Below are 24,447 nucleotides of genomic sequence, written 5' to 3' on the forward strand. Positions count from 1 at the left end.
GTCTTAAAGGTGCAGTCAATGTGAGTGGAAATAGCATTAAGCATAGGTTAAAAAGATGTGTATTGTCTCCAGATGGGACAGTAAGCAAGATGTTGGAAGCCCAGGCAAGTCATGAGGTTACAGATAATGTGACATGAACCCAAGATCCTGGTTGAGACCGTCCTCATGTGTGCGGAACCCAGCTATCAGTCTCTGCTCAGCGACTTTGCGCTGTCCTGTGTCGTGGAGGCCGCCTTGGAGAATGTTTACCCGAAGATCAGAGGCCGAATGCCCGTGACCACTAAAGTGTTCCCCAATAGGAAGGGAACAGTCTTGCCTGGTGATTGTCGAGCGGTGTTCATTCGTCCGTCGTCGTAGTGTCTGCATGGTCTCCCCAATGTACCATGCTTTGGGAGATCCTTTCCTACAGCATATTAGGTAGACAACATTGGCCGAGTTGCAAGAGTACGTGCCATGTACCTGGTGAACAGAGTACCCTTCATCACCCAGTACTTCCCCGGGGCAGAGAAGCTACGACATCTTCTCTGGAGTCTTCAACATGTCATTGATGAAGATGAACATCCCGCCAGGGCCATCCCCACACCCCCACTTCTTGCCTTCAAACAACTGCACAATCTCAAACAGACCATTGTCCGCAGCAAACTACCCAGCCTTCAGGAGAACAGTGACCACAACACCACACAACCCTGCCACAGCAGCCTCTGCAAGACATGCCGGATCATCGATATGGATGACATTATCTCACGTGAGAACACCATCCACCAGATACATGGCACATACTCTTGCAACTTGGCCAACATTGTCTACCTAATATGTTGCAGGAAAGGATGTCCCGAAGCACGGTACACTGGGGAGACCACGCAGGTGCTACGACAACGGATGAATGAACATCGCTCGACAATCACCAGGCAAGACTGTTCCCTTCCTGTTGGTGAACACTTCTGATGTGGAAACCTGGTGCTGTCAGACTTTTTACGGCGAACACTTCAGCAGTCATGGGCATTCGGCCTCTGATCTTCGGGTAAGCGTTCTCCAAGGCAGCCTTCACGACACACGACAGCGCAGAGTCGCTGAGCAGAGACTGATAGCCAAGTTCCACACAGATGAGGACAGCCTCAACTGGGATCTTGGGTTCATGTTACACTATCTGTAACCCCCATGACTTGCCTGAACTTGCAACATCTCACTCACTGTCCTGTTTGCAGACAATACACATTTCTTTAATCTATGCTTAATACTATCTCCATTCACACTGTCTGCACCTTTAAGACTTGAATAGCAGATTAGCTGTAAAGACTCGCATTCTAATTGGTATTCTGTAAACTGTGTGTGCCTTTATATGCCCTTCTCTGATCAGAACTTTACACTCACCTGACGAAGGAACAGCGTTCCCGAAAACTTGTGGGTTTATTATCAAATAAACTTGATGGACTTTAACCTGGTGTTGTGAAACTTCTTACTGTGTCTATGTGACTACTCCAGAGCCACAGCAATATGGGTGACTCTCAACTTCCCTCCAAGGGTAACTAGGGATGGGCAATAAATGCTGGCCAGCCAGCGATGCCCACGTCCCACGAATGAATTAAAAAAAATCAGATTTTCTTCCCTAAACTGGATGCGTTCTAAATGACAATGCAGTAGCTTCATGGTCACCAATACTGATATTAGCTTTTTATTACAGATTTATTAATGATCAAATTTAAATTTCCCAGTTGTCATGGTGGGGTTTTGACTCTTGAATCTGGATCACTAGCCCCAGGCCTCTAGATTACAGTCTCAGTAACATAACTTCTACATCTCCATAACATATGGGCGGCAGTAAGGAGCCTAGAAAATCTGGCAGAAATGGAGGTGAATGGGCTGTGGTTAGGGTTGTTGGGCAGCGAGTGGTTACAGCCCCAGGATATCACTATAGGAACTCCTCAGTACATTGTCCTCAGTTCAGCCATCACCAAAGACCTCCTCTCCATCAGGAACCACTTGCTGATAATTCTAATGCACAGCTCCATTCATCAAATAGAGCAGCCCACAGCAGTGCAATACCCATGTCTGGACTGACAAATGGCATGTGATATTTCTTTCACAGCCATTAACAGGCTTGCAATCGAGTTGCAGGTTGCATTGATCAAAATGTTTATCTGGAATGATCTTTTCAGCATTTCAATAGCAGGTCAAAGACAGGGTACTCTGATGAGGGTCTCATCCCCTGATTCTCTCCAAGTCTCTTTTTTTACCATTTGCAAGGGTTGAGTCATTAGTTGTACACAACTTTCCTATTATAAGCTGGGCATTTTTGTACAACATGACAACTTTAGATGCTGTTCATGTATTTTATTTTTATTAAAGTAGTCTTGGGTTTGTTTGTTTAGCGCATGTTCACACCCAAACTGTATTTACCACCTTTGAGTGACAGTGGAGGAGTGCTGGAAGGATTTCCAAGCTGATTATGAGCAGGTTAAACTGTGTTGACCGCCCCTTCAATCGCCAACAAGTCCTATTATTGGACTTGAACCCAGAGCTTCTGGTCCAGTGGTAGGGTCGCTACCCACTGCATCACAAGATCTCCCGAGTATGACAGAAAACTCACCATTCCTCTGGACAACTGCAGCCACAAGACAACCATCTACACTTACTTACTAGGAAGGATGGATTTGGTCAGATCCAAGGGAATAGTTTGGACCTATTATCCTGGGGGATTCAGCATTTTGAGCAGGGATTGATTGGTGCAGGAAGGAAACCACCTGAAACCGTCCTTGCAGTTCTTGATCACACCAACACAAAAGTGAATATCTTCAAAATCAAAAGTTGGGATGCTTCATGTATTTAGTGCTTTATTGCTGTCTTGTCTTTAATTACCATAATAAGCAGCAAAAGCAAATACTCCAGTGTGTGTTCAAGAGCAGATTCTCTCCCCTGACTTTAACTGGCTTTCAATGGGAAAGATCCAATTATTCCCTGAAGTTTTCTGCGGAAGGCACCAATTCTAACTGGTCCACAGAAACAGCAAGATGCCGTTCAGCTTGAGCCTGCTGCACCCTTCAATGTGATCATAGACGAACTGCAACCTAATCCTGTATAGCTACCTCTGAGCTTTGACAAAGGGTCATCTGGACTCAAAACGTCAGCTCTTTTCTTTCCTTACTTTACAGATGCTGCCGGACCTGCTGAGATTTTCCAGCGTTTTCTCTTTTAGTTTCAGATTCTAGTAATTCCGCAGTAATTTGTTTTTAACTATCTTTCCCCCACATCCCTTAATATCTTTAATCAACAAAAATCTCAGTCTAGGATCTAAAACTAACAACCGATCGCGCATTAAGCGCCATTCGCAGAAGAGAATTCCAAACTGCTACCACCTTGCGTGAGTAGAAGGGTTTTTTAATTTCACCCTGAAATCTTCAGGCTCTGTTTCCTAGTCAAAGACTCTCCCCAACCAGAGGAAATAGTTTTTCTTTATCTACCCGGTGGTTCTACGAAACTTTATGCACTATGTTGCTTTTTTACATGTAGCTATATTTAGTCAGTGTTAGCAAAGACCTGGAAGCCCAGTTTTGGGGCACTTCCTGTTCACACACCTGCATTTTCATCCTCCACTAATTCACAGATCCCGGTGAAGGTAGCCCCTCAGCCCATTCAATATCATCTTACCTAGACACCAACCCTATCGATTCTCTACGGCATTCAAAAGTGTGTTAACCAGGATTCAGGGTAAGTACATTCCTCTCAGAGTGAAGGGCAAGGCTGGCAGAAGTAGGGAACCCTGGATGACTTGGGATATTGAGGCCCTGGTCAAGAAGAAAGAGGCACATAACATGCACAGGTAGCTGGGATCAAGTGAATCCCTTGAAGAGTGTAGGGGGTGTAGGAGTAGAATTAAGAGAGAAATCAGGAGGGCAAAAAAGGTTCATGAGATTGTTTTGGCAGATAAAGCAAAGGAGAATGCAAAGAGCATCAACAAACACATAAAGGGCAAAACAGTAACAAGGTAGAGAGTAGGGCCTCTTAAGGATCAACAAGATCATCTACATGTGGATCCACAAGAGGTGGGTCCATAAGGGAGATCCTAAATGAATACTTCTCATCAATGTTTATTGTTGAGAAAAGCATGGATGTTAGGGAACTTGGGAAAATAGTGATGTCTTGAGGAGTGTATATATTACAGAGAAAGAGGTGCTAGAAGTCTTAAATGCATCAATGTAAATAAATCCCCAGGACCTGATGAAGTGTATCCCAGGACATTATGGGAGGCTAGGGAGAAAATTGTAGGTCCCTTAGCACAAATACTTGAATCATCAATAGTCACAGATGAGATGCCTGAAGATTGAAGGTGGCAAATGTTGTGCCTGTGCTTAAAAAGGGCCGCAGGGAAAAGCTTGGGATCAACAGGCCAGTAAGCCTCACATCTGTGATGGGTAAGGTGTTGGAAAATATTTTGAGAGACAGAATCTACAGGCATTTAGAGATGCAAGGACTGATTAGGAACAATCAGCATGGCTTTGTGAATGGAAAATCATGTCTCACAAATTTGATTGAGTTTTTTGAAGGGGTAACCAAGAAGTAGATGAGGGCAGTGCAGCTGATGTTGTGTACATGGACTTTAGCAAGGCCTTTGACAAGGGGGGGATTCAGAGGGGGGGTGGGATCCTGGGTAGAGGGGGTGAAAGTGAGGGGGGCATAGAAGGGGATGGCATTGCACGGCATTGTGAGGGTGGGGCGGAGCGAGGTTTGAAATGTATATACTTTAACGCGAGGAGTATTCGCAATAAGGTGGATGAACTTGCAGCGTGGACCAGTACCTGGGACTTTGATGTTGTGGCCATTTCAGAGACGTGGATAGAGCAGGGTCAGGAATGGATGTTGCAGGTGCCAGGGTACAAGTGCTTTAGTCGGAGTAGAGAAGGAGGTAGAAGGGGGGGTGGAGTAGCATTATTGGTCAAGGACTATATCACAGTGTCAGAGAGGAAGTTTAATGAGGATTTGTCTGTTGAGGTAGTATGGGCAGAAATTAGAAATAGGAGAGGAGAGGTCACCCTGTTGGGAGTCTTTTATAGACCTCCAAAAAGTTCTAGAGAGGTTGAGGAAAGGATTGCAGAGACGATCCTGGTTAGGAGTGAAAGTAATAGGGTAATTGTTATGGGGGATTTTAACTTTACTAACATTGATTGGAATAGCTATAGCTCTAGCTCGTTAGAGGGGTCAGTTTTTGTTCAAAGTGTGCAGGAAGGTTTTTTAACTCAATATGTAGATAGGCCAACTAGAGGTGAGGCTATATTGGACTTGGTGCTGGGAAATGAGCCAGACCAGGTGCTAGACTTGGAAGTTGGTGTGCTTTTTGGTGATAGTGACCACAATTCGGTTACGTTCACCTTAGTGATGGAAAGGGATAGGCATGAACCTCGGGTCAGTAGTTTTAGCTGGGGGAAGGGTAACTATGAGGCCATTAGGAGAGAATTAGGAAGCATTGGTTGGACTAGGAGATTACAGGGACTAGGAACGTCTGAAATGTGGAGTTTGTTCAAGGAGCAGCTACTGTGGGTCTGTGATAGGTATGTCCCTGTCAGGCAAGGAGGAATTGGTAGGGCTAGGGAACCGTGGTGCACGAAAAAAGTTGATTTGTTGGTTAGGAAGAAGAAGGAGGCTTATGTTCGGATGAGGCTTGAGGGCTCGGGTAGTGCAGTAGAAAGCTTTAGATTGGCTAGGAGGGAGTTGAAGAGGGAGTTAAGAAGGGCTAGAAGAGGGCATGAGATGACTTTGGCTGATAGGATTAAGGAGAATCCTAAGGCGTTCTATAGGTATGTCAAGAATAGAAGGTTGGTCAGGGCAAGATTAGGGCCAGTTACAGACAGTAGGGGGAAGTTGTGTGTGGAACCGGAAGAGATTGGAGAGGCATTGAACCATTATTTCTCTTCGGTGTTCACACAGGACGATATGAATGTAGCTGAGGAGGTCACTGGGGTGAAGGGGTGTAAAATAGAAAGTATTGTAGTTGATACAGAGGATGTGTTGGATATTCTAGAAGGGTTGAAAATAGATAAGTCCCCTGGTCCTGACGGGATTTACCCTAGGATTCTATGGGAGGCAAGAGAGGTGATTGCAGAGCCACTGGCTCTGATCTTCAGGTCGTCGTTGGTCTCTGGTATAGTACCGGATGATTGGAGGACAGCGAATGTTGTCCCGTTGTTTAAGAAGGGGAGCAGAGACTTCCCTGGGAATTATAGACCAGTGAGTCTTACTTCTGTAGTGGGCAAGGTTTTAGAAAGAATTATTAGGGATAGGATTTATAGTTATTTGGAGATTAATGAATTGATTAGAGATAGTCAGCATGGTTTTGTAGCGGGAAGGTCGTGCCTTACTAACCTTATTGAGTTCTTTGAGAAGGTGACCAAAGAGGTGGATAGGGGTAAGGCAGTAGATGTGGTATATATGGATTTTAGTAAGGCGTTTGATAAGGTTCACCATGGTATGCTTCTGCAGAAAATGCAGATGTATGGGATTGGTGGTAATTTAGGTACTTGGATCAGGAATTGGTTAGCAGATAGGAGACAGAGGGTGGTGGTTGATGGTAATTATTCATCATGGAGTTCGGTTACGAGTGGTGTGCCTCAGGGATCTGTTTTGGGGCCACTGCTGTTCGTAATCTTTATTAATGATCTGGATGAGGGTATAGTTGGGTGGATTAGTAAGTTTGCTGATGACACCAAAGTCGGAGGTGTGGTAGATTGTGAGGAAGGGTGTCGAAGTTTGCAGGGTGACTTGGACAGGTTGCAGAGCTGGGCCGCGAGGTGGCGGATGGAGTTTAATGCGGAGAAGTGTGAGGTAATCCATTTCGGTAGGAATAACAGATGTGTTGAGTATAGGGCTAACGGGAGGACTTTGAATAGAGTGGAGGAGCAGAGGGATCTAGGTGTATGTGTACATAGATCCCTGAAAGTTGGGAATCAAGTAGATAAGGTTGTTAAGAAGGCATACGGTGTCTTGGCGTTTATTGGTAGGGGGATTGAATTTAGGAGTCGCAGCGTCATGTTGCAACTGTACACAACTCTGGTGCGGCCGCACTTGGAGTACTGTGTGCAGTTCTGGTCCCCACATTACAGGAAGGATGTGGAGGCTTTGGAGAGGGTGCAGAGGAGGTTTACCAGGATGTTGCCTGGTATGCAGGGGAGGTCCTATGAGGAGAGACTGAGGGATTTGGGGTTGTTTTCACTGGAAAGAAGGCGGCTAAGAGGGGATCTTATAGAAACATATAAGATGATTAGAGGTTTAGATAGGGTGGATGGTGATAGCCTGTTTCCTCGGATGGAGAAATCTAGCACGAGGGGGCATGGCTTTAAATTAAGGGGGGGTAGTTATAGGACGGATGTCAGGGGTTGGTTCTTTACCCAGAGGGTGGTGAGGGACTGGAATGCCCTGCCTGCTGCAGTTGTAAATGCGCCTAGTTTGGGGGCGTTTAAGAGATTGGTGGATAGGTTTATGGACGAAAAAGGAGTGGTTTAGATTAGTGGGTCAATGTTTTTTTTTAAAAATAAGACTGGTCGGCGCAACATTGTGGGCCGAAGGGCCTGTTCCGCGCTGTAATGTTCTATGTTCTATGTTCTATGTAACGCATGGTAGATTGTTGCATAAGGTTAAAACTCACGGGATCCAGGATGAGGTATCTAAATGGATACAAAATTGGCTTCTTCACAGAAGCCAGGGAGTGGTTGTACAGGGTTGTTTTACAAACTGGAGGCCTGTGACCAGCAGTGTGCCTCAGGGATCAGCACTGGGACCACTGTTATTTGTCACTTATATCAATGATTTGGATGAAAACACTGGAGGCATGGTTAGAAAGTTTGCAGATGACACCAAGATTGGTAATATAGTGGACAGTGAAGAAAGTTATCTCCAATCACATCGGGATCTTGATCAGTTGGGCCAGCGGGCTGATGAATGGCAGATAGAGTTTAATTTAGATAAATGCGAGGTGATGCATTTTGGTAGATTGAACCAGGGCAGGACTTACTCAGTTAATGGTAGGGCATTGGGGTGAGTTATAGAACAAAGAGATCTAGGGGTACATGTTCATAGTTCCTTGAAAGTGAAGTCACAGGTAGACAAGAGTGGTGAAGAAGGCATTCTGCATGCTTGGTTTCATTGGTCAGAACATTGAATACAGGAGTTGGGACATCTTGTTGAAGTTGTACAAGACATTGGTAAGGCCACACTTGGAACCCTGTGTACAGTTCTGTTCATCCTCACCCTATTATAGAAAGGATATTATTAAACTAGAAAGAGTGCAGAAGAGATTTACTAGGATGCTATTGGGACTTGATGGTTTGAGTTATAAGGAGAGGCTGGATAGATTGGGACCTTTTTCCTCTGGAGTGTAGAAGGCTGAGGGGTGATCTTATAGAGGTCTATAAAATAATGAGAGGCATGGATCAGCTAGATAGTCAATATCTTTTCCAAAAGGTAGGGGAGTCTAAACTAGACGGCATAGATTTAAGGTGACATAGGAGAGATACAAAAGGGTCCAGAGGGGCAATTTTTTTCACACAGAGGGTGGTGAGTGTCTGGAACAAGCTACCAGAGGTAGTAGTAGAGGCGGGTACAATTTTGTCTTTTTAAAAGCATTTAGACAGTTACATGAGTAAGATGCGTATAGAGGGATATGGGCCAAATTCAGGCAATTGGGATTAGCTTAGGGATTTTTTAAAAAAAAAGAGCAGCATGGACTAGTTGGGCCGAAAGGCCTGTTTCCATGCTGTAAACCTCTATGAACAGTCATTAGCACAGACAGTTTTACCTGACAGTGCTGTAATGAATACCAAGCCTCCAGTACCACGAGCAAATCTTCTCAATAGCAGCATCTGACCAGTATTGGGCATCTGTGTTAACAAAGAACTTGAATTAAACGCATTGCACGTGCACCTGATAGTAATACGTTTCAGCTAAATCCAGACATCTAAGTTCACCCTGTGGTGATGTTCGAATTACCAGTTTCACTGAGAAGCCACAACTGCAGCGTAAAAGATAGGAAAGCCACAATGGTGAAGCATAGGTTATGCTTCTGAGATTGGGACAAATGCTCATTGATGGGATATTTAGAACATTGTGTCATTTAGTCATTAGCTTCATTCCTGACTATTTGGTCCACAAATCTGGACCTACCTTGCATTAAGTTGATCTTTCTCTACACCCTAGCTATGACCATAACACTATATTCTGCGCTCTCTCCTTCTCTTCTCTACGTAGGGTTTGCTTTGTCTGTACAGACTGCAAGAAACAATACTTTTTACTACATACTAATACATGTGACAGTAATAAATCAAATCAAATCAAAGACCAGTCTACTCAGTTTAGACCTGTGTTAATATCACAAACTCACTGCTTTGCCCTGTATGAAATGCCACATTTCTGAAGGGTTGCAAAGGCACTTGATCAGTTCTGTTCAACACATTTCTATATCACACCTGCAGCCAGAAAAGCAAATTAATGGAGACATTGGTTTAAAGTTTAAATATGGTACACATCTGTACAGCACAACAAATAACTTGGATGTATTCCTGCTTTTCCTCTTTCACTTTCCATCTGTGGTGTTGCTGACCTCAGTTCTCCCATGAACTAAATCTATAGAATGTTTAAATGTAAAGGGATTAAAATTTAATCAACTCAAAACATACATACACAATCTCACAGCTTTAGGTATGTTTTGTTTTTTAAAACATGAACAAATTTGTTCCCTTGCTGGGAGCAAGCCCCAATATCACAGAATTAAAGTAATGGGCATCTTATACCATCACTCTGCCAATCAATCAGATAAACACTGCAGTTACAAGAGCAGGTTAGAGGCTGGGAATCCTACAGTGAGTAACTCACCTCCTAAATCCCCAATGGATGTCTGCCATCAGCAAGGCACAAATCAGGTCTGATGGAATATTCTCCACTTGCTTAGATGAGTGCGGTTCCGACAACTGTCACAAAGTTTGACACCATCCAAGGCAAAACAACCCCGCTTGATTGAAAACCCACCCACCATTTTGAACATTAATTCCCTCCACTATTGATGCACAGTGGCAACAGCGTGTGCTATCTACAAGATGCACTGCAGCGACTCAGCAAGGTTCCTTTGACAGCACCTTCTAAACCTGTGACTTCTACCAAGAGTGACACAGACAGAAAATGTGAGAGTACCACACCCCTCCATGTCTCACACCTACCCTGACTTGGAAATTCATTGGCTGTTTCTTCACTATTGCTGAGTCTTCATGTTGGAACTCTCTCCTTTACAGCACTGTGGCTGTACTTTCACAACATGACTGCAGCATTGCAAGAAGATGGCTCACCATTAATATAAAAAAGGATAGTAAGAGTTTTTATAAATATATAAAAAGGAAGAGGCCAGTTAGGGTGAACATTGGACCCTTAGAGGATGAGAGGGGGGATTTAGTGGTAGGGGATGGGGAAATGGCTGAGGCCTTGAAAAACTTTTTTGTTTCGGTCTTCACGGAGGAGGACGTGAATAATTTGCCGGGTGTTAGCGATGGAAAGATGGTAGGAGTGGAGGGCCTGAATGACATTATTGTTACTAGAGAGGTAGTGCTCGACAGACTGGAGGGACTGATTGTGGACAAGTCCCCAGGACCGGATGGAATGCATCCAAGGGTTCTGAAAGAAATGGCGGAGGTGATAGTGGATGCCTTGGTGATTATTTTCCAAACGTCGCTGGATTCTGGGGAAGTGCCGGAAGATTGGAAAATGGCTAATGTTACGCCATTGTTTAAGAAGGGTGGCAGGCAAAAGGCAGGGAATCATAGGCCGGTTAGTTTAACGTCTGTTGTAGGTAAAATGTTAGAATCTGTGATCAAGGAGAAAATAGCAAGGCATCTTGAGGAGAATTGTTTGATAGATCAGACGCAGCACGGTTTTGTTAAGGGGAAGTCGTGTCTGACGAATTTATTGGAGTTCTATGAGGATGTGTCTAGTGCGGTGGATAGAGGAGAGCTGGTGGATGTGGTGTTTCTTGATTTTCAGAAGACGTTTGATAAGGTGCCTCACAAGAGGTTATTACAGAAGGTCAGGGGGCATGGAGTTGGGGGTAGGGTGTTAGCGTGGATAGGGGATTGGCTGTCAAATAGGAAGCAGAGAGTGGGGGTCAATGGGTGCTATTCGGATTGGCGGTTGGTGACTAGTGGAGTGCCCCAGGGGTCGGTGCTGGGGCCTCAGCTATTTACCATTTATATAGATGATCTGGAGGAGGGAACCGAGTGTACGGTGTCGAAATTTGCTGATGACACCAAGATTGGTGGAACGGCAAATTGTGTGGAGGGTGTGGAGAGTCTGCAGAAGGATCTAGATAGGCTGGGCGAATGGGCCAGGAACTGGCAAATGGAATTTAATGTTGGCAAATGTGAAGTTGTCCACTTTGGAAGGAATAATGGTAGGAAGGACTATTACTTACATGGTGAAAAACTGCAGCAGGCTACGGTGCAGAGGGACCTCGGGGTCCTTGTGCATGAGTCGCAAAAACCCAGCCTGCAGGTGCAGCAGGTGGTCAGGAAGGCTAATGGGATGCTGGCCTTCATAGCGAGGGGGATTGAATATAAAAGTAGGGAGGTGTTGCTGCAGCTGTATAGGGCACTGGTGAGGCCGCAGCTGGAGTACTGTGTGCAGTTTTGGTCGCCGCACTTACACAAGGATATTTTGGCCTTGGAGGGAGTGCAGAGGAGGTTTACTAGGCTGATACCGGAGTTGAGGGGGTTGAACTATGAGGAGAGGCTGAATAAACTGGGCTTGTACTCGTTAGAGTTTGGGAGAATGAGGGGAGATCTCATTAAAACATATAAGATGATGAATGGGATGGATAGGATAGAGGTGGAGAGGCTCTTCCTGCTCAGAAAGGACAGTAGGACTAGGGGGCACAGCCTCAAGATAAAGGGGGGTGGTTTAGAACGGAGTTGAGGAGGAACTTCTTCACTCAAAGGGTGGTGAATCTCTGGAATTCTCTGCCCGTTGAAGTGGTGGAGGCTGCCTCGCTAAATATATTTAAGACGCGGGTTGATAGGTTTTCGATAGGCAAGGGGATTAAGGGTTATGGGGAGAGGGCGGGAATGTGGAACTGAGACACGACAGATCAGCCATGATCTTACTGAATGGCGGGGCAGGGTCGAGGGGCTAGATGGCCTACTCCTGCTCCTATTTCTTATGTTCTTATTACCTTCACAAGGGCATTTGGGGATGGACAATAAATGCTGGCCTGGTCAGTGGCATCGACATCCACAGAATTAATTTCATGGAAAATTTTTGTTTCACTTGCTCCAAAATATTAAAGGTTGGATGGAGGAGTGGTACCTGTTTTGGGGGTAGGAGCAGAGACAGGCCAGTCCACAGACTGGCACAGTACAGGACTAGTGCAGATCCAAGATGTGCAGCCAAGCGATACTGGCTGACCCGAGGAATGTCGTGCGAATCTTTCTTCTCCTCCAAACCGCTCTTTACCATGTACCAGCCCAGCAAACCCTGAAGAAAAACAACAAGGGGTGGGGATAAAACACCAAGAGATCACAGAGCTGTGAAAATGAAAACATCATTCTAGGATTAGAACAGGGAAGATGGCGGGAATGCAAAGCAGGTCTGTCAGCATCCAGAACTAGGGAGGAGAGGAGAACAAAACTCTGATACACGTTAACATGCATATTTGGTGTTTGGATCCTCAGTGACACGCTGCAGTTTTCTGCCCTAGTTTCAGATTCCTACCTACTTTTCATGCCTACATAATGCCCTGGCTTATTCAAATCCTTTTCATCACCAGGTCATGTTTGATTCTGTTGATACAGGACAGTTTGTCCTCCTGTGCTTCCCAAGTGTGTCCTTTGTGTCACATTGTGTCCTTAGAGATTAAAAAAAACTCTGCACTTTTATCCCACATAGAAACATAGAAAAACTACAGCACAATACAAGCCCTTTGGCCCACAAAGTTGTGCCAAACATGTCCCTACCTTAGAGATTACTAGGCTTACCTATAACCCTCTATCTTACTAAGTTCCATGTACTTATCTAAAAGTCTCTTAAAAGACCCTATCGAACCTGCCTCCACCACCGTTGCCAGCACCCCATTCAACGCACCCACCATCCTCTGAGTGAAAAACTTACCCGGCATCTCCTCTGTACCTATTCCTCAGCATCTTAAATCTGTGTCCTCTTGTGGCAACCATTTCAGCCCTGGGAAAAAGCCTCTGACTATTAAAGTTTGCAACACATTCTCAGCAAGCTGCAAAACCAGCAGCAAAACTCAAACCTCATGTTCTCCCCTTATCCAATCTCCCAGTTCCTCCATGTCACAGCTATCCCGTCTTCACTGAGTACAGAAAAGTAGGAAAAAGCAACAGTGCGCAAACAGCAATGAGGTGAATGAGCAGCTATTTTTAATGCAATACCCTGACAAAGAATGTTAGACAGAACAATGGAATAGAATTCATTGCTCTTCTTGAACCAAAATAAATAAAGGCAGGCTGGTTTTGAGGATGCTTCTCATTGCAGGAGGAATCTAGAACCAGGCATAGTGTTAAAATAAGAGGTCTAATTTAAAGATGGACCTGAGGAGGAATTTCTTCTCTTGGGGGGTTATTCTTTTTCAGAATTCCCTTCCACAGAGGGAAGAGGAGCCTGAACATTGAATATATTCAAGAGTCAGACAGATTTTCAATCAACAAAAGAGCTAAGAGTGATAGTTATAGAATCATGAAGCAATACAGCACGGAAAAGGCCCTTCGGCCCAGCCAGTCCATTCCATCCGTGGCGCCCTCCCAGCTAGTTCCAATTGCCCACGTTTGGCCCATATCCCTCTAATCCTTTCCCATCCATGTACCTATCCAAATGCTTTTTAAATATTACTCTTGTATCTGCCTCTGGCAGCTCATTCCATACACGCACCAATCTGTGTGAAGAAGTTGCCCTTCAGGTCCCTTTTAAATCTTTTCCCTCTCGCTTAAATCTATGCCCTGTAGTTTTCAATTCCCCTTCCGTGGGAAAAAGTAAGTGTGTGTGTTCATCCTATCTATGTTCTTACTGATTTGATACACCCCAATAAGGTCACTCCTTGTTCTCTTACATTCTGAGGAATAAAGCCCTAGTCTGGCCAACCTCTGCCTAGAGCTCAGGCCCACTGGTCCTGGCAACATCCTTGTAAATCTTTGCATTCTTTCCAATTCGTCAGCGTCTTTCCTATTACAGGGTGACCAAAACTGTATACAATGCAGTCTCATCAACAACCTATACAACTATAACATAATGTCCTGACAGAAGAAGACCAGTGTGTTAAATGCTTTCTTCACTATCCTGACTACCTGTAACGTCTCTTTCAATGAACTATGTACTTATACTCCTAGGTCTCTCTGTTCCACAACACTTCCCAAGGCCCTGCTGTTCAGTGTACAAGTCCTACCCTGGTTTGACTTTCCAAAATGCAACAGCTCACACTTATCTGTATTGAAATCCATTTGCCAATCTTTGGCCCAATAGCCTAACTGATCAAGAGCCCCCTGTAATTTTTGATCACCCTCTTTACAGATGATACAAAGTTAGGTGGAGGGATAGGTAGTATTGAAAAGGTGGGGAGGCTGCAGAAGGACTTGGATAGGTTAGGAGAGTGGTTAAAGAAGTGGCAGATGGAATACAATGTGACAAAGTGTGAGGTTACGCACTTTGGTAGGAATAGAGGTGTAGGCTATTTTGTAAGTGTTTAGTTTAAGCTAATGGGAAGGGAATTCGGAAATCGGAAGCACAACGGGAGTAGAGCGTCTTCGTTCATGACTCTCTTAAGGTTAACTCACAGGTTGAATTAGTTAGGAAAGCAAATTTGATGTTAGCATTCATTTCAAGCGGCCTAGAATACAAAAGCAGGGATGTACTGCTGAGGCTTTAGAAGGCTCTGGTCAGACCACATTTGGAACATTGTGAGCAATTTTGGGCCCTGTTTCTAAGGAAGGATGTGCTGTCCTTGGAGAGTCCAGAGGAAGTTCACAAGCACGATCCCGGGAATGAAAAGCTTGATGTACGAGGAATGTCTAAGGACTCTGGGTCTGTACTCAATGGACTTTAGAAGGGTGAGGGGAGATCTCATTGAAACTTACAGAATAATGAAAGGCCTGGATAGAGTGGATGTGGGGAGATGTTCCCAATAGTAGGAGAGACTAGGAACAGGGGGCACAGCCTCAGAGTAAGGACTGAGTTGAGGAGAAATTTCTTCAGCCAGAGGGTGCTGAATCTATGGAATTTATTGCCAAAAAGGCTAAGGAGGCCAGGTCATCCTGGCCAGTGCAGAGACAGAGACAGATTGGTAAGGAGATCGAAGATTCTGGGGAAAAAGTGGAAGATGGGGTAGAGAAACTTGTTAGCCATGACTGAATGGCGGAGAAAACTTGACAGGCTGAATGGCCTAATTCTGCTCCTTTATCTTATGGTCTTAATATGCATCACCACTTGCTTCCCTTAATTCTTTAGAACCCATGACTTTTTTCTCAGTTAACACCAAGGAGAAATAGTAATTAAAAATCTTATCCACCTCATAGACAGCCATGCTGATTTTTAAGGGAACCTATTCTCTTCTTAGCCACCCTTCTACTCTTAATAAACCTATAGAACCTCTTGGAATTTTCTTTAACCTTGTCTGCCAGATCCATCTCACATCCTCTTTTTGCCCTCCCGATTTCCCTATGAAGCTTACTCTTACACTTTTTATGGTCATCGAGGGATTCACTTGTCCCTGATTGCCTAAACCCAATGTATGCTTCCTTCTTTATCCCGACCAGAGCCTCAATATCCCTTATCAGCCAGGGATCCTAAACTTGCCAACCTTTCCCTTCATCCGAACAGAGAAAACAGAACTATAGATCAATAAGGCTGACATCAGCACTGGGGAAAATTCTAGAATCCACTATCAAAGATTTTATAGCAAAGCACTTGGTAAACAGTGGCAGGATTGGGCAGTCAGCATGGATTTATGAAAGGGAAATCATGTTTGACAAATCTACTGGAATTCCTCAAGGATATAACTGGTAGAGTTGATGAGAGGGAGCCAGTAGATGTGGTTTATTTCAGAAGACTTTCAACAAGCTCCCACGTAAGAGATTAGCCTGTAAAATTAAAGCACATGGAATTTTCTATATTTCTATGATGCTTTGCAACATTGCCACATCTTCATCGACTTCATACATTTGCAAATCAAATCTAAAAACCTGCAGAAAACATTGTCAACCATTTGAGACATAGATACAGCAAAGTAACAGCAAGAGCTCGCTTGTCTCTCTCTGTCTCCCTGTTTCAGTCTCTTCCCTTCCCTGTCTTCTTACTCCATCTCTTATTCTTTCTGTCTCTCTCCCTCTCTTTGTCTCTTTTTCTCTCCCTCTATCTTGTGTGTGTGTCTCTCTCTTTGTATATCTCTCCATTTCTGTCTCGCTTGCTCTGCCTTTCACAATATCTCTCACATTGCCTCTTGCTCCCCCCTCTCTCGCACTCTCTCTGCCCATCTCACTTTTTGCCCCCCGCCCGCCTTTCTCTCCCAATATGTCTTTCTCTTTATCTCAAAAGTATCTGCTGAAATGAGAGACTGTGTGAGACAGAGCGAGCGAGTGTGACAGTGTGGGTGTAAGAGTGAGTGAGTGCATGTGTGTGAGAGTGTGTTTCTGTATGTTTGAGTGCCTGTGTTTGTGTGTGAGTAGGAATATGCGTGTGTGTGCGTGCGCATGAGTGTGCGTGTGAATGTATGTTTGCTCACTCGTTATGGCTGAAGACCCTGAATGAACTGATCTTGGTCTGATAGTTTCAGAAGACTGGAGATGGAGTAGAATGGTCATCTGGAATTGGAAAACAGCAGTCAGGAGGCCGCAGCTTAAACTGCTGGAAGGTATCCCTTTATTCGTTGGGATGTCTGCAAAAGTTCCAGGCTAAACTAGATGACATGCTGAACGCACCTATACTAAAGCAGTGAGTAGCTCAGAGAAAGGGCCGCACAATGGAGGGGGTCCCATGGTGGAGGAAGAGGGGCCCACACTGGAGAGAGACTGGTCCCATGGTGAAGCATGAGGGGCACCACAATGGAAGGAGTGGGTCCCATATTGAAGAAAATGCTACCACATTGGAGGGAGATAGCCCCATGGTGGGGAAAGAGGGTCCCCAGGTGGAGGGAGGGAGAGGGACTCCCCCCCCACCCCCGGTGGAGGGAGAGGGATCTCCACAGTGGAGGGAGAGGGGGGCATGGTGCAGAGAAGGAGCCCCAAGATGGAGGAAGAGGACCCCACGGTAGAGGGTGAGGACCCCATGGTTGAGGGAGAGAAACTGTTTGGGTGAGTTTTGCTGCCTTGAGGCATTTAAAAGCAAACAGCATTCTCACTCTCCCAGCCATCTCTTGACCTCTCTTTGTCTCTCTTTTTTCTGTTTTTCTTTCTCACTCTATCACCCACTCTGTGTACCTCACTATGTCTGTCTCTCTTCCATTCTCCATTGCTCTGTGTATCTCTCTGTCTCCCTCTCTGTCTGTCTCCTTCTGCCGCTCCCCCTCTTTGTCGCTGTCTCCCACTGTCACTCCCTCATCCCGTCTCCCACTGTCACTCCCTCATCCCGTCTCCCACTGTCACTCCCTCATCCCGTCTCCCACTGTCACTCCCTCATCCCGTCTCCCACTGTCACTCCCTCATCCCGTCTCCCACTGTCACTCCCTCATCCCGTCTCCCACTGTCACTCCCTCATCCCGTCTCCCACTGTCACTCCCTCATCCCGTCTCCCACTGTCACTCCCTCATCCCGTCTCCCACTGTCACTCCCTCATCCCGTCTCCCACTGTCACTCCCTCATCCCGTCTCCCACTGTCACTCCCTCATCCCGTCTCCCACTGTCACTCCCTCATCCCATCTCCCACTGTCACTCCCTCATCCCGTCTCCCACTGTCACTCCCTCATCCCGTCTCCCACTGTCACTCCCTCATCCCGTCTCCCACTGTCACTCCCTCATCCCGTCTCCCACTGTCACTCCCTCATCCCGTCTCCCACTGTCACTCCCTCATCCCGTCTCCCACTGTCACTCCCTCATCCCGTCTCCCACTGTCACTCCCTCATCCCGTCTCCCACTGTCACTCCCTCATCCCGTCTCCCACTGTCACTCCCTCATCCCGTCTCCCACTGTCACTCCCTCATCCCGTCTCCCACTGTCACTCCCTCATCCCATCTCCCACTGTCACTCCCTCATCCCGTCTCCCACTGTCACTCCCTCATCCCGTCTCCCACTGTCACTCCCTCATCCCGTCTCCCACTGTCACTCCCTCATCCCGTCTCCCACTGTCACTCCCTCATCCCGTCTCCCTCTGTCGCCCCCTCGCCCGCTCTCCCTCTGTCGTCCTCTTGCTCGGTCTGTGTTGCTCTCTCACTCGGTCTCCCTCTTTTGGGATTAGGGTCACAATTTTCCACACTTTGCATTTTCGAGAAGGAATGTGTTTCTTAAATATCCACTTCTTCACAGCCTTGAATTGTTTATAACCATCCCTGGATTTGCCAATGTGTTCAAACTGTCCAGTCTCATTCAGCAGGGTGTGTTCATTATCTCCCGCTGGGCAGTCTTGGTGCCCGTGTTCATTTCCTGCCACAGAAATGACTTCTGACAGAGAGTTTTCTGACCTTTTAATTTGCTTGGGGTTGGGAACCGCTGCCCACCTGGCCTGTCTGATCTCCGCAGCTATCTGAAGTCTGAGGATCGCCAGGATTAATAGCCCCACTAAAGGATCGAAACTCACCCCTGCTTTGCACACTGGAGCACTTAATCCATCCTAAGATCATCTTTGATCCGGTCACAGTCAGAGGATTTTCCATCCTGAAGACATACAGGAATATTTTCTTATTCTGTCATGGGATGTGGGTGTCGTTGACCAGCCCAGAAGATGCTGCCCTCCCTAACTGCCCTCTTGAGAATGTGGTGAGTGGGCTGCCATCTTGATCCACTGCAGCCTTGTACGGTGTAGGTACACCCACAATGCTGTTAGGGATAGAGGTCCAGGATTTTTGACTCCAACAACAGTGAAGGAACGGTGACATATTTCCAAGTCATCCCCTGCCCAGCCTGGTCCTTCTAGGTGGTATAGGTGGCGCCGAAGGAGTCTTGGTGAGTCATTGCAGTGTATCTGGTAGATGATATGCACTGCTTGCTGTGTGTCAGTGGTGGAGGCAGTGAATGTCGAAGGTGGTGGTTAGCATATCGATCGAACAAGGGTCTGCTTTGTAATGATGTCGAGCTTCTCAAGTGTTGTTTGGAGCTGAGATGATTGACCTGCAACCACCACAAATGTCCTCCTTTGTTCCAGGTATGACTCCAACCAGCAGAGAGTTTTCCCACTGTTTTCCAGTAACTTCAGGATCCTCGATGCTACACTCAGTCGAATGCTGCCTGTGTGACCATGGATTAGCTTGTCTTTGAGGGCTTAGAATCTGCAGGTAGTAGTAGGTGATATAGGTCGCATCCTGCCTTCAGAGAATGTCATCTGCTGTAGGACTTACTGCATAGAGCAACATCTTTACTTGCAGCTTTGCCTGAGGGTTATAGGCGGCAGAGAGGAAAGTGGAATTGAGGCCACAGTCAGATCAGCCATGACCTTATAGAATGGGACAGCATGTTCGAGGGCCAAATGGCCTTATTTCTTTTGTTCTTAGCTGGCTGGAGCTCCTGTTCCAAATTTTACATTGAGGGTTGGTATTGCCACTCAACCCTCTTGGTTCTTTTGTAGAATTATTCATTTTCTTTTAATAAAAAGGCTCCTTAATCCAGAGTACCCACTTCCAGCAGAGGGACAGAGAAACCAGGTGAAAATCAGGACAGGGAATCCTAGCTAATTTTCCCCCCTCCTAATTAGTCTACCTGTGCCAGTAACAAGACCATCCCAGTTTCCTGACACTGTCACGATTTGGCTATCTCAGCATAGGCCCCACAACTGAAACTGGGACTTTCCTCCACTACATATACCAGTGGGCAGTGCACTTACCAGCGGAATGACCACAGGGGAGGTGAGCTACTCACCAAGGGTGTAAAAGAAAACTCCACCATTCTGTAATACAGACTGACTTCCTAGTTAATCAGGTCAGAAATGCCACAACCTGAACACCAACCTCTGAGGTGGATGCAGGAAATCAGAACTAAATACAAAAAATGCTGGGAACACTCAGTGGGTTTTCATGGTCTGTGGAACAAGAATAAAACAGAGTTAACTTCAGGCCTGTGATCTATCATCAGAGTTCTAGCAAAAGATCACAAACAAAATATTAACTTTATTTTATGCTCCACAGACGCTGCCTGACTTGCTAAGTGTTACCAGCATTCTTGGTTTTTACCTCTGCCATTTGTTGATCTGGTAAAAAGTCTGACAACACCAGGTTTTAGTCCAACCTATTTATTTGATAATATACTCGCAAGCTTTCGAGGGGTTACCCTCTTCGTCAGGTGAATCCATTCACCTGACGAAGAGGGTAACCCCTCGAAAGCTTGCGAGTATATTATCAAATAAATAGGTTGGACTAAAACCTGGTGTTGTCAGACTTTTTACTGTGTTTACGCCAGTCCAACGCCGGCATACCCACATTTGTTGATCTACCAGGCTATCTATTTCAGTCTCTTGCAATAGTAACTGGTCCTCCACTCAGATATGGTGGAAGGTCCTTCACTCACCTGGAAGCACACAAATCCGCAGAGGCCCATCACCCGCAGCTTCAAGCTCCTGGAGAACCAGCCCTTCCTCCAGAAGTAGATGGCAGGCAGGATGTAGGCTAGTCCCACTGCCCTACCCCACATCCGGTGGGAATACTCCATGTGCCAGATGAATTTGAACTCATTTAAAGTCATGTCGTGATTTAATCTGAGGGAAGGAACATGGATTCAGTTGAGGGTGAGGAAACATAGATCAATGCTTGAAGACTATAGGTAGAATGAGTAATAATAACCATTCACTAATTCAGGCCTCAGACAGAATATCAGAGCACCGTCCAACATTGTTACCCTGCAAGCTTCCTAGGCCTTTCTCTTCCCCATTCAGAAATAGAAGGACAAGTCAAGCTCCATAATAAAGACCATGTTGAAAAATTATACCCCCAAAGCACATAATGGAACTTACTGGACAACAAGAGCAATCCAAAAATTAAACTTCTAATCACTGCTCTAAACAGGTACAAAGCTGGGAACTACAGTAAGATTTATGGTAATTGGCAAAAGAGCCACAAGATACATGACAAGTTATGATGATATGGAAAGCTTGGTCTGAAAGAATGGTGGGATTTATAAAGGAATTGGATACGTACTTCAAGAACTACTTGGCCTCCAGTGCCTTTTGATGATACTAGATGTTTGTGATTATTTATTCATTTTTATGGGATGTGGGCATCACTGGCAGGGCCCAGCATTTATCACCCAACCCTAACTGTCCTCCATTTCAACAGGCATTTGAGAGTCAACCATACTGATGAGGCTCTGGAATCACATAAGAACATAAGAAATAGGAGCAGGAGTAGGCCATCTAGCCCTTCGAGCCTGCCCCGCCATTCAATAAGATCATGGCTGATCTGTCGTGGCTCAGTTCCACTTTCCCGCCTTCTCCCCATAACCCTTAATTCCCTTGCCTATTGTAGGCCAGACCAGATAAGGACGGCAGATTTCCTTCTCTAGAGGATATTCGCGAAGCAGGTGGGTTTTTCGGACAATGGAAATTGGTTTCACGGTCACCTGTAGATTTTAATTCCAGATACTTTTACTGAATTCAAATTCCACCATCGGCTGTGGCGGGATTCGAATGCGGGTCCCTAGAACTTTAGCTAAGTTTCTGGATTAATAGCCTAGTGATAATACCTCTAGGTCATTGCCTCCCCATATACTGACATATAACCACAATCATTCCATTGAAAATTGGGTTCTATATGGAAACCTACAGGAGATTTGAACCTGTATCCCAGATCACTATAGCTAAGTTCACTGATGATCTAGTTTATTGTAAGAAGTCTGACAACACCAGGTTTAAGTCCACAGTTGTCAGACTTCTTACCGTGTTTACCCTAGTCCAATGCCAGCATCTCCACATCATGATCCAGTTTATTGCCAGCAGAAACACAGACCTGTACTTTTATTGTCATGCAATGGGGGAGGGAGTGGCATAGTGGTATCATCATTAGGCTAGTAATCCAGAGAGCAGGGTAAAAATCTGGGGATCCAGGTTCGAATCCCACCGCAACAGATGGTGAAATTTGAATTCACAAAAATCTGATATTAAAAGTCTAGTGATGACTGTGAAACCATTGCTGATTGTCATATAAACCCATCAGGTTCACTGCTGTCCCTTAGGAAGGAAATCTGCCATTTTACCTGGTCTGGCTACATGTGACTCCAGATCCACAACAATGTGGTTGACTTTTAAATGGCCTAGCAAGCCACTCTGTTCAAGGGCATTGAGGGATGGGAAAGAGTATTTAGAATGCAAGCCCAGCCAGCAACACCCATGTTCCATAAGTAAATAAAAAGAGCCGAAGTTCGAAACACTGCAACTGTGACCAGAATAAACTCAGTGATGAAGGCACAGAGTTAGATGCACATGGAACCATGGCAAGTTTCTTCAGGCTGACAGTTAGGCATTGACACTTCAGGGATCTTCATTCATAACCATCCAAAGCTGATGCTGTGAATATTTCACCAGTCTGGGGCCTATATGGATCTGTGTGTGAAATTAGAGCTGTACTCTCTCAACCTAAATCACAGTAAGTAGTCTCACAACATCAGGTTAAAGTCCAATAGGTTTATTTGGTAGCACGAGCTTTCGGAACATTGCCCCTTCATCAGGTGAGTCAGGTGAAGGGGCAACGTTCCAAAAGCTCACGCTACCAAATAAACCCGTTGGACTTTAACCTGGTGTTGAGAGACTACCTACTGTGCCCACCCCAGTCCACGCCGGCAACTCCACATCAAACCTAGATCACAGTAGGCAAGAGTATCATGGCAACAAAAACTGCCCACAATGCCACTCAAAAGGCAATAGACGTGACTGCTCGGGGAAGTAAAACATCACACTAGTAATAAATAGTAAAACTTGGTATCAATGGCATCCTTCATATTCTTAAGATTTCTCAAAGGACTTTATGGTCAATTAATTACTTTTGAAGTGTGGTCACTGTTGTAAAATAGGAAACGCAGCAAGGTCTCACAAACAGCAATGTAATAATGACCAGATAATGTTAACTGAGGGATAAATGATGGCCTGGATAACAAGAATAACTCTTCTGATCTTATTCAAAATAGTGCTATGGGATTTTATGAATCCACTGGAAAGGGCAGAGAGGGGCTTTGGGTCATTATCTCATCTGAAAGACTGCACTTCCAACAGTGCAGCCCTCCCTTGGTACTGCACTGGGGTGTCAGCTTGGATTTAGCACTCAAATTCCTGGAGTGGTGAGTGAACCCACAACCTTCTGATTCAGAGGCAAGGTGTCAGGGGGGAACACGTTTCAGACTGTGATCTACAAAGCAATGCAGACAAGCATGGCCAATGAGAGGAGCTGTTACCATGGTAACTTACATCTTAAATTCTGGGAACTGCTGGTACTTCTGGAACTCGGCTTCCCACTCTGCCTGAGTGCTTGGAGGCTTCATCTCCTTGATGAGGTGCCAGTCCACCATCGATAAGCCAGACTCGGTCAGCCTATGGAAAAGGAAGAAAAATTCTTGCAGTTCTCCCAGTGCTCAGCAAACATACCATCATCACAACCTCCTCGGAGACTGGTAATACAAGTGTTAATCAGCACAAAATTGCAAAACAATTATATTCAAAATCAACACTTTGCCACATAATAAGCTTCATCTCATCTTCTCAAAATATTCATAACGCCAGGGACATAAATTTGGAGTGGCACAGTGGTTAGCACTGCTGCCTCACAGCACCAGTGACCTGGGTTCAATTCCTGGCTTGGGTCACTGTGTGGAGTTTGCACGTTCTCCCCATGTTTGCGGGGGTTTCTTCCCAGCTAGGGTAAATATGTGGGGACATGGGGATAGGGGCTGGGTCGGATTGTGGTCGGTGCAGACTTGATGGGCTGAATGGCCTTCTTCTACATTGTAGAATTCTATGATTCCAAATATACAGCAGAACTACACTCAATGCCATACCACTCAAAACGTTTGCCAAATGCAATCCTATTCTGGAATTGCTGAATCTATGGTTGAATGTGTTTCTCACACTCAAGGTTGCAGATGCTACTGAAATCAGACATTTGAAAGATTTATCCTTCTAGATGCTGCTCAGCCACTGATGCAGAAAGCTAAAATACTTGTCTCATTTCAGCAACCCAGTATTTATTTATTTTTAATGGGATGTGGACGCCATTGGCACCAGCATTTGTTACCCATCCTTAATTTCCTGGGGGAGGCATGGAGGTGCCTTCTTGAACGGCTGCAGTCCTGTAGTGCA

The 24,447-nt window shown here is 45.4% G+C and overlaps 1 protein-coding gene across 1 annotated transcript in view; it reads right to left on the reverse strand.

The window, feature by feature from the left end:
• cox15 (cytochrome c oxidase assembly factor COX15) overlaps positions 1–24,447 on the reverse strand; it is a 37,547-nt gene that overhangs the window by 7,313 nt on the left and 5,787 nt on the right. Inside the window, exons 3-6 of the mRNA XM_080205960.1 lie at positions 23,560–23,682; positions 20,676–20,862; positions 12,328–12,495; positions 8,783–8,864 (exon numbers count right to left, since the gene is read on the reverse strand). Of these exons, the coding sequence (XP_080062086.1) occupies positions 8,783–8,864; positions 12,328–12,495; positions 20,676–20,862; positions 23,560–23,682 (560 nt within the window). The remainder of the gene's footprint in view (positions 1–8,782; positions 8,865–12,327; positions 12,496–20,675; positions 20,863–23,559; positions 23,683–24,447) is intronic.

This window comes from Carcharhinus amblyrhynchos, chromosome 17, assembly GCF_965287045.1.
Source record: "Carcharhinus amblyrhynchos chromosome 17, sCarAmb.v2.hapA, whole genome shotgun sequence".
Taxonomy (NCBI): domain Eukaryota; kingdom Metazoa; phylum Chordata; class Chondrichthyes; order Carcharhiniformes; family Carcharhinidae; genus Carcharhinus; species Carcharhinus amblyrhynchos.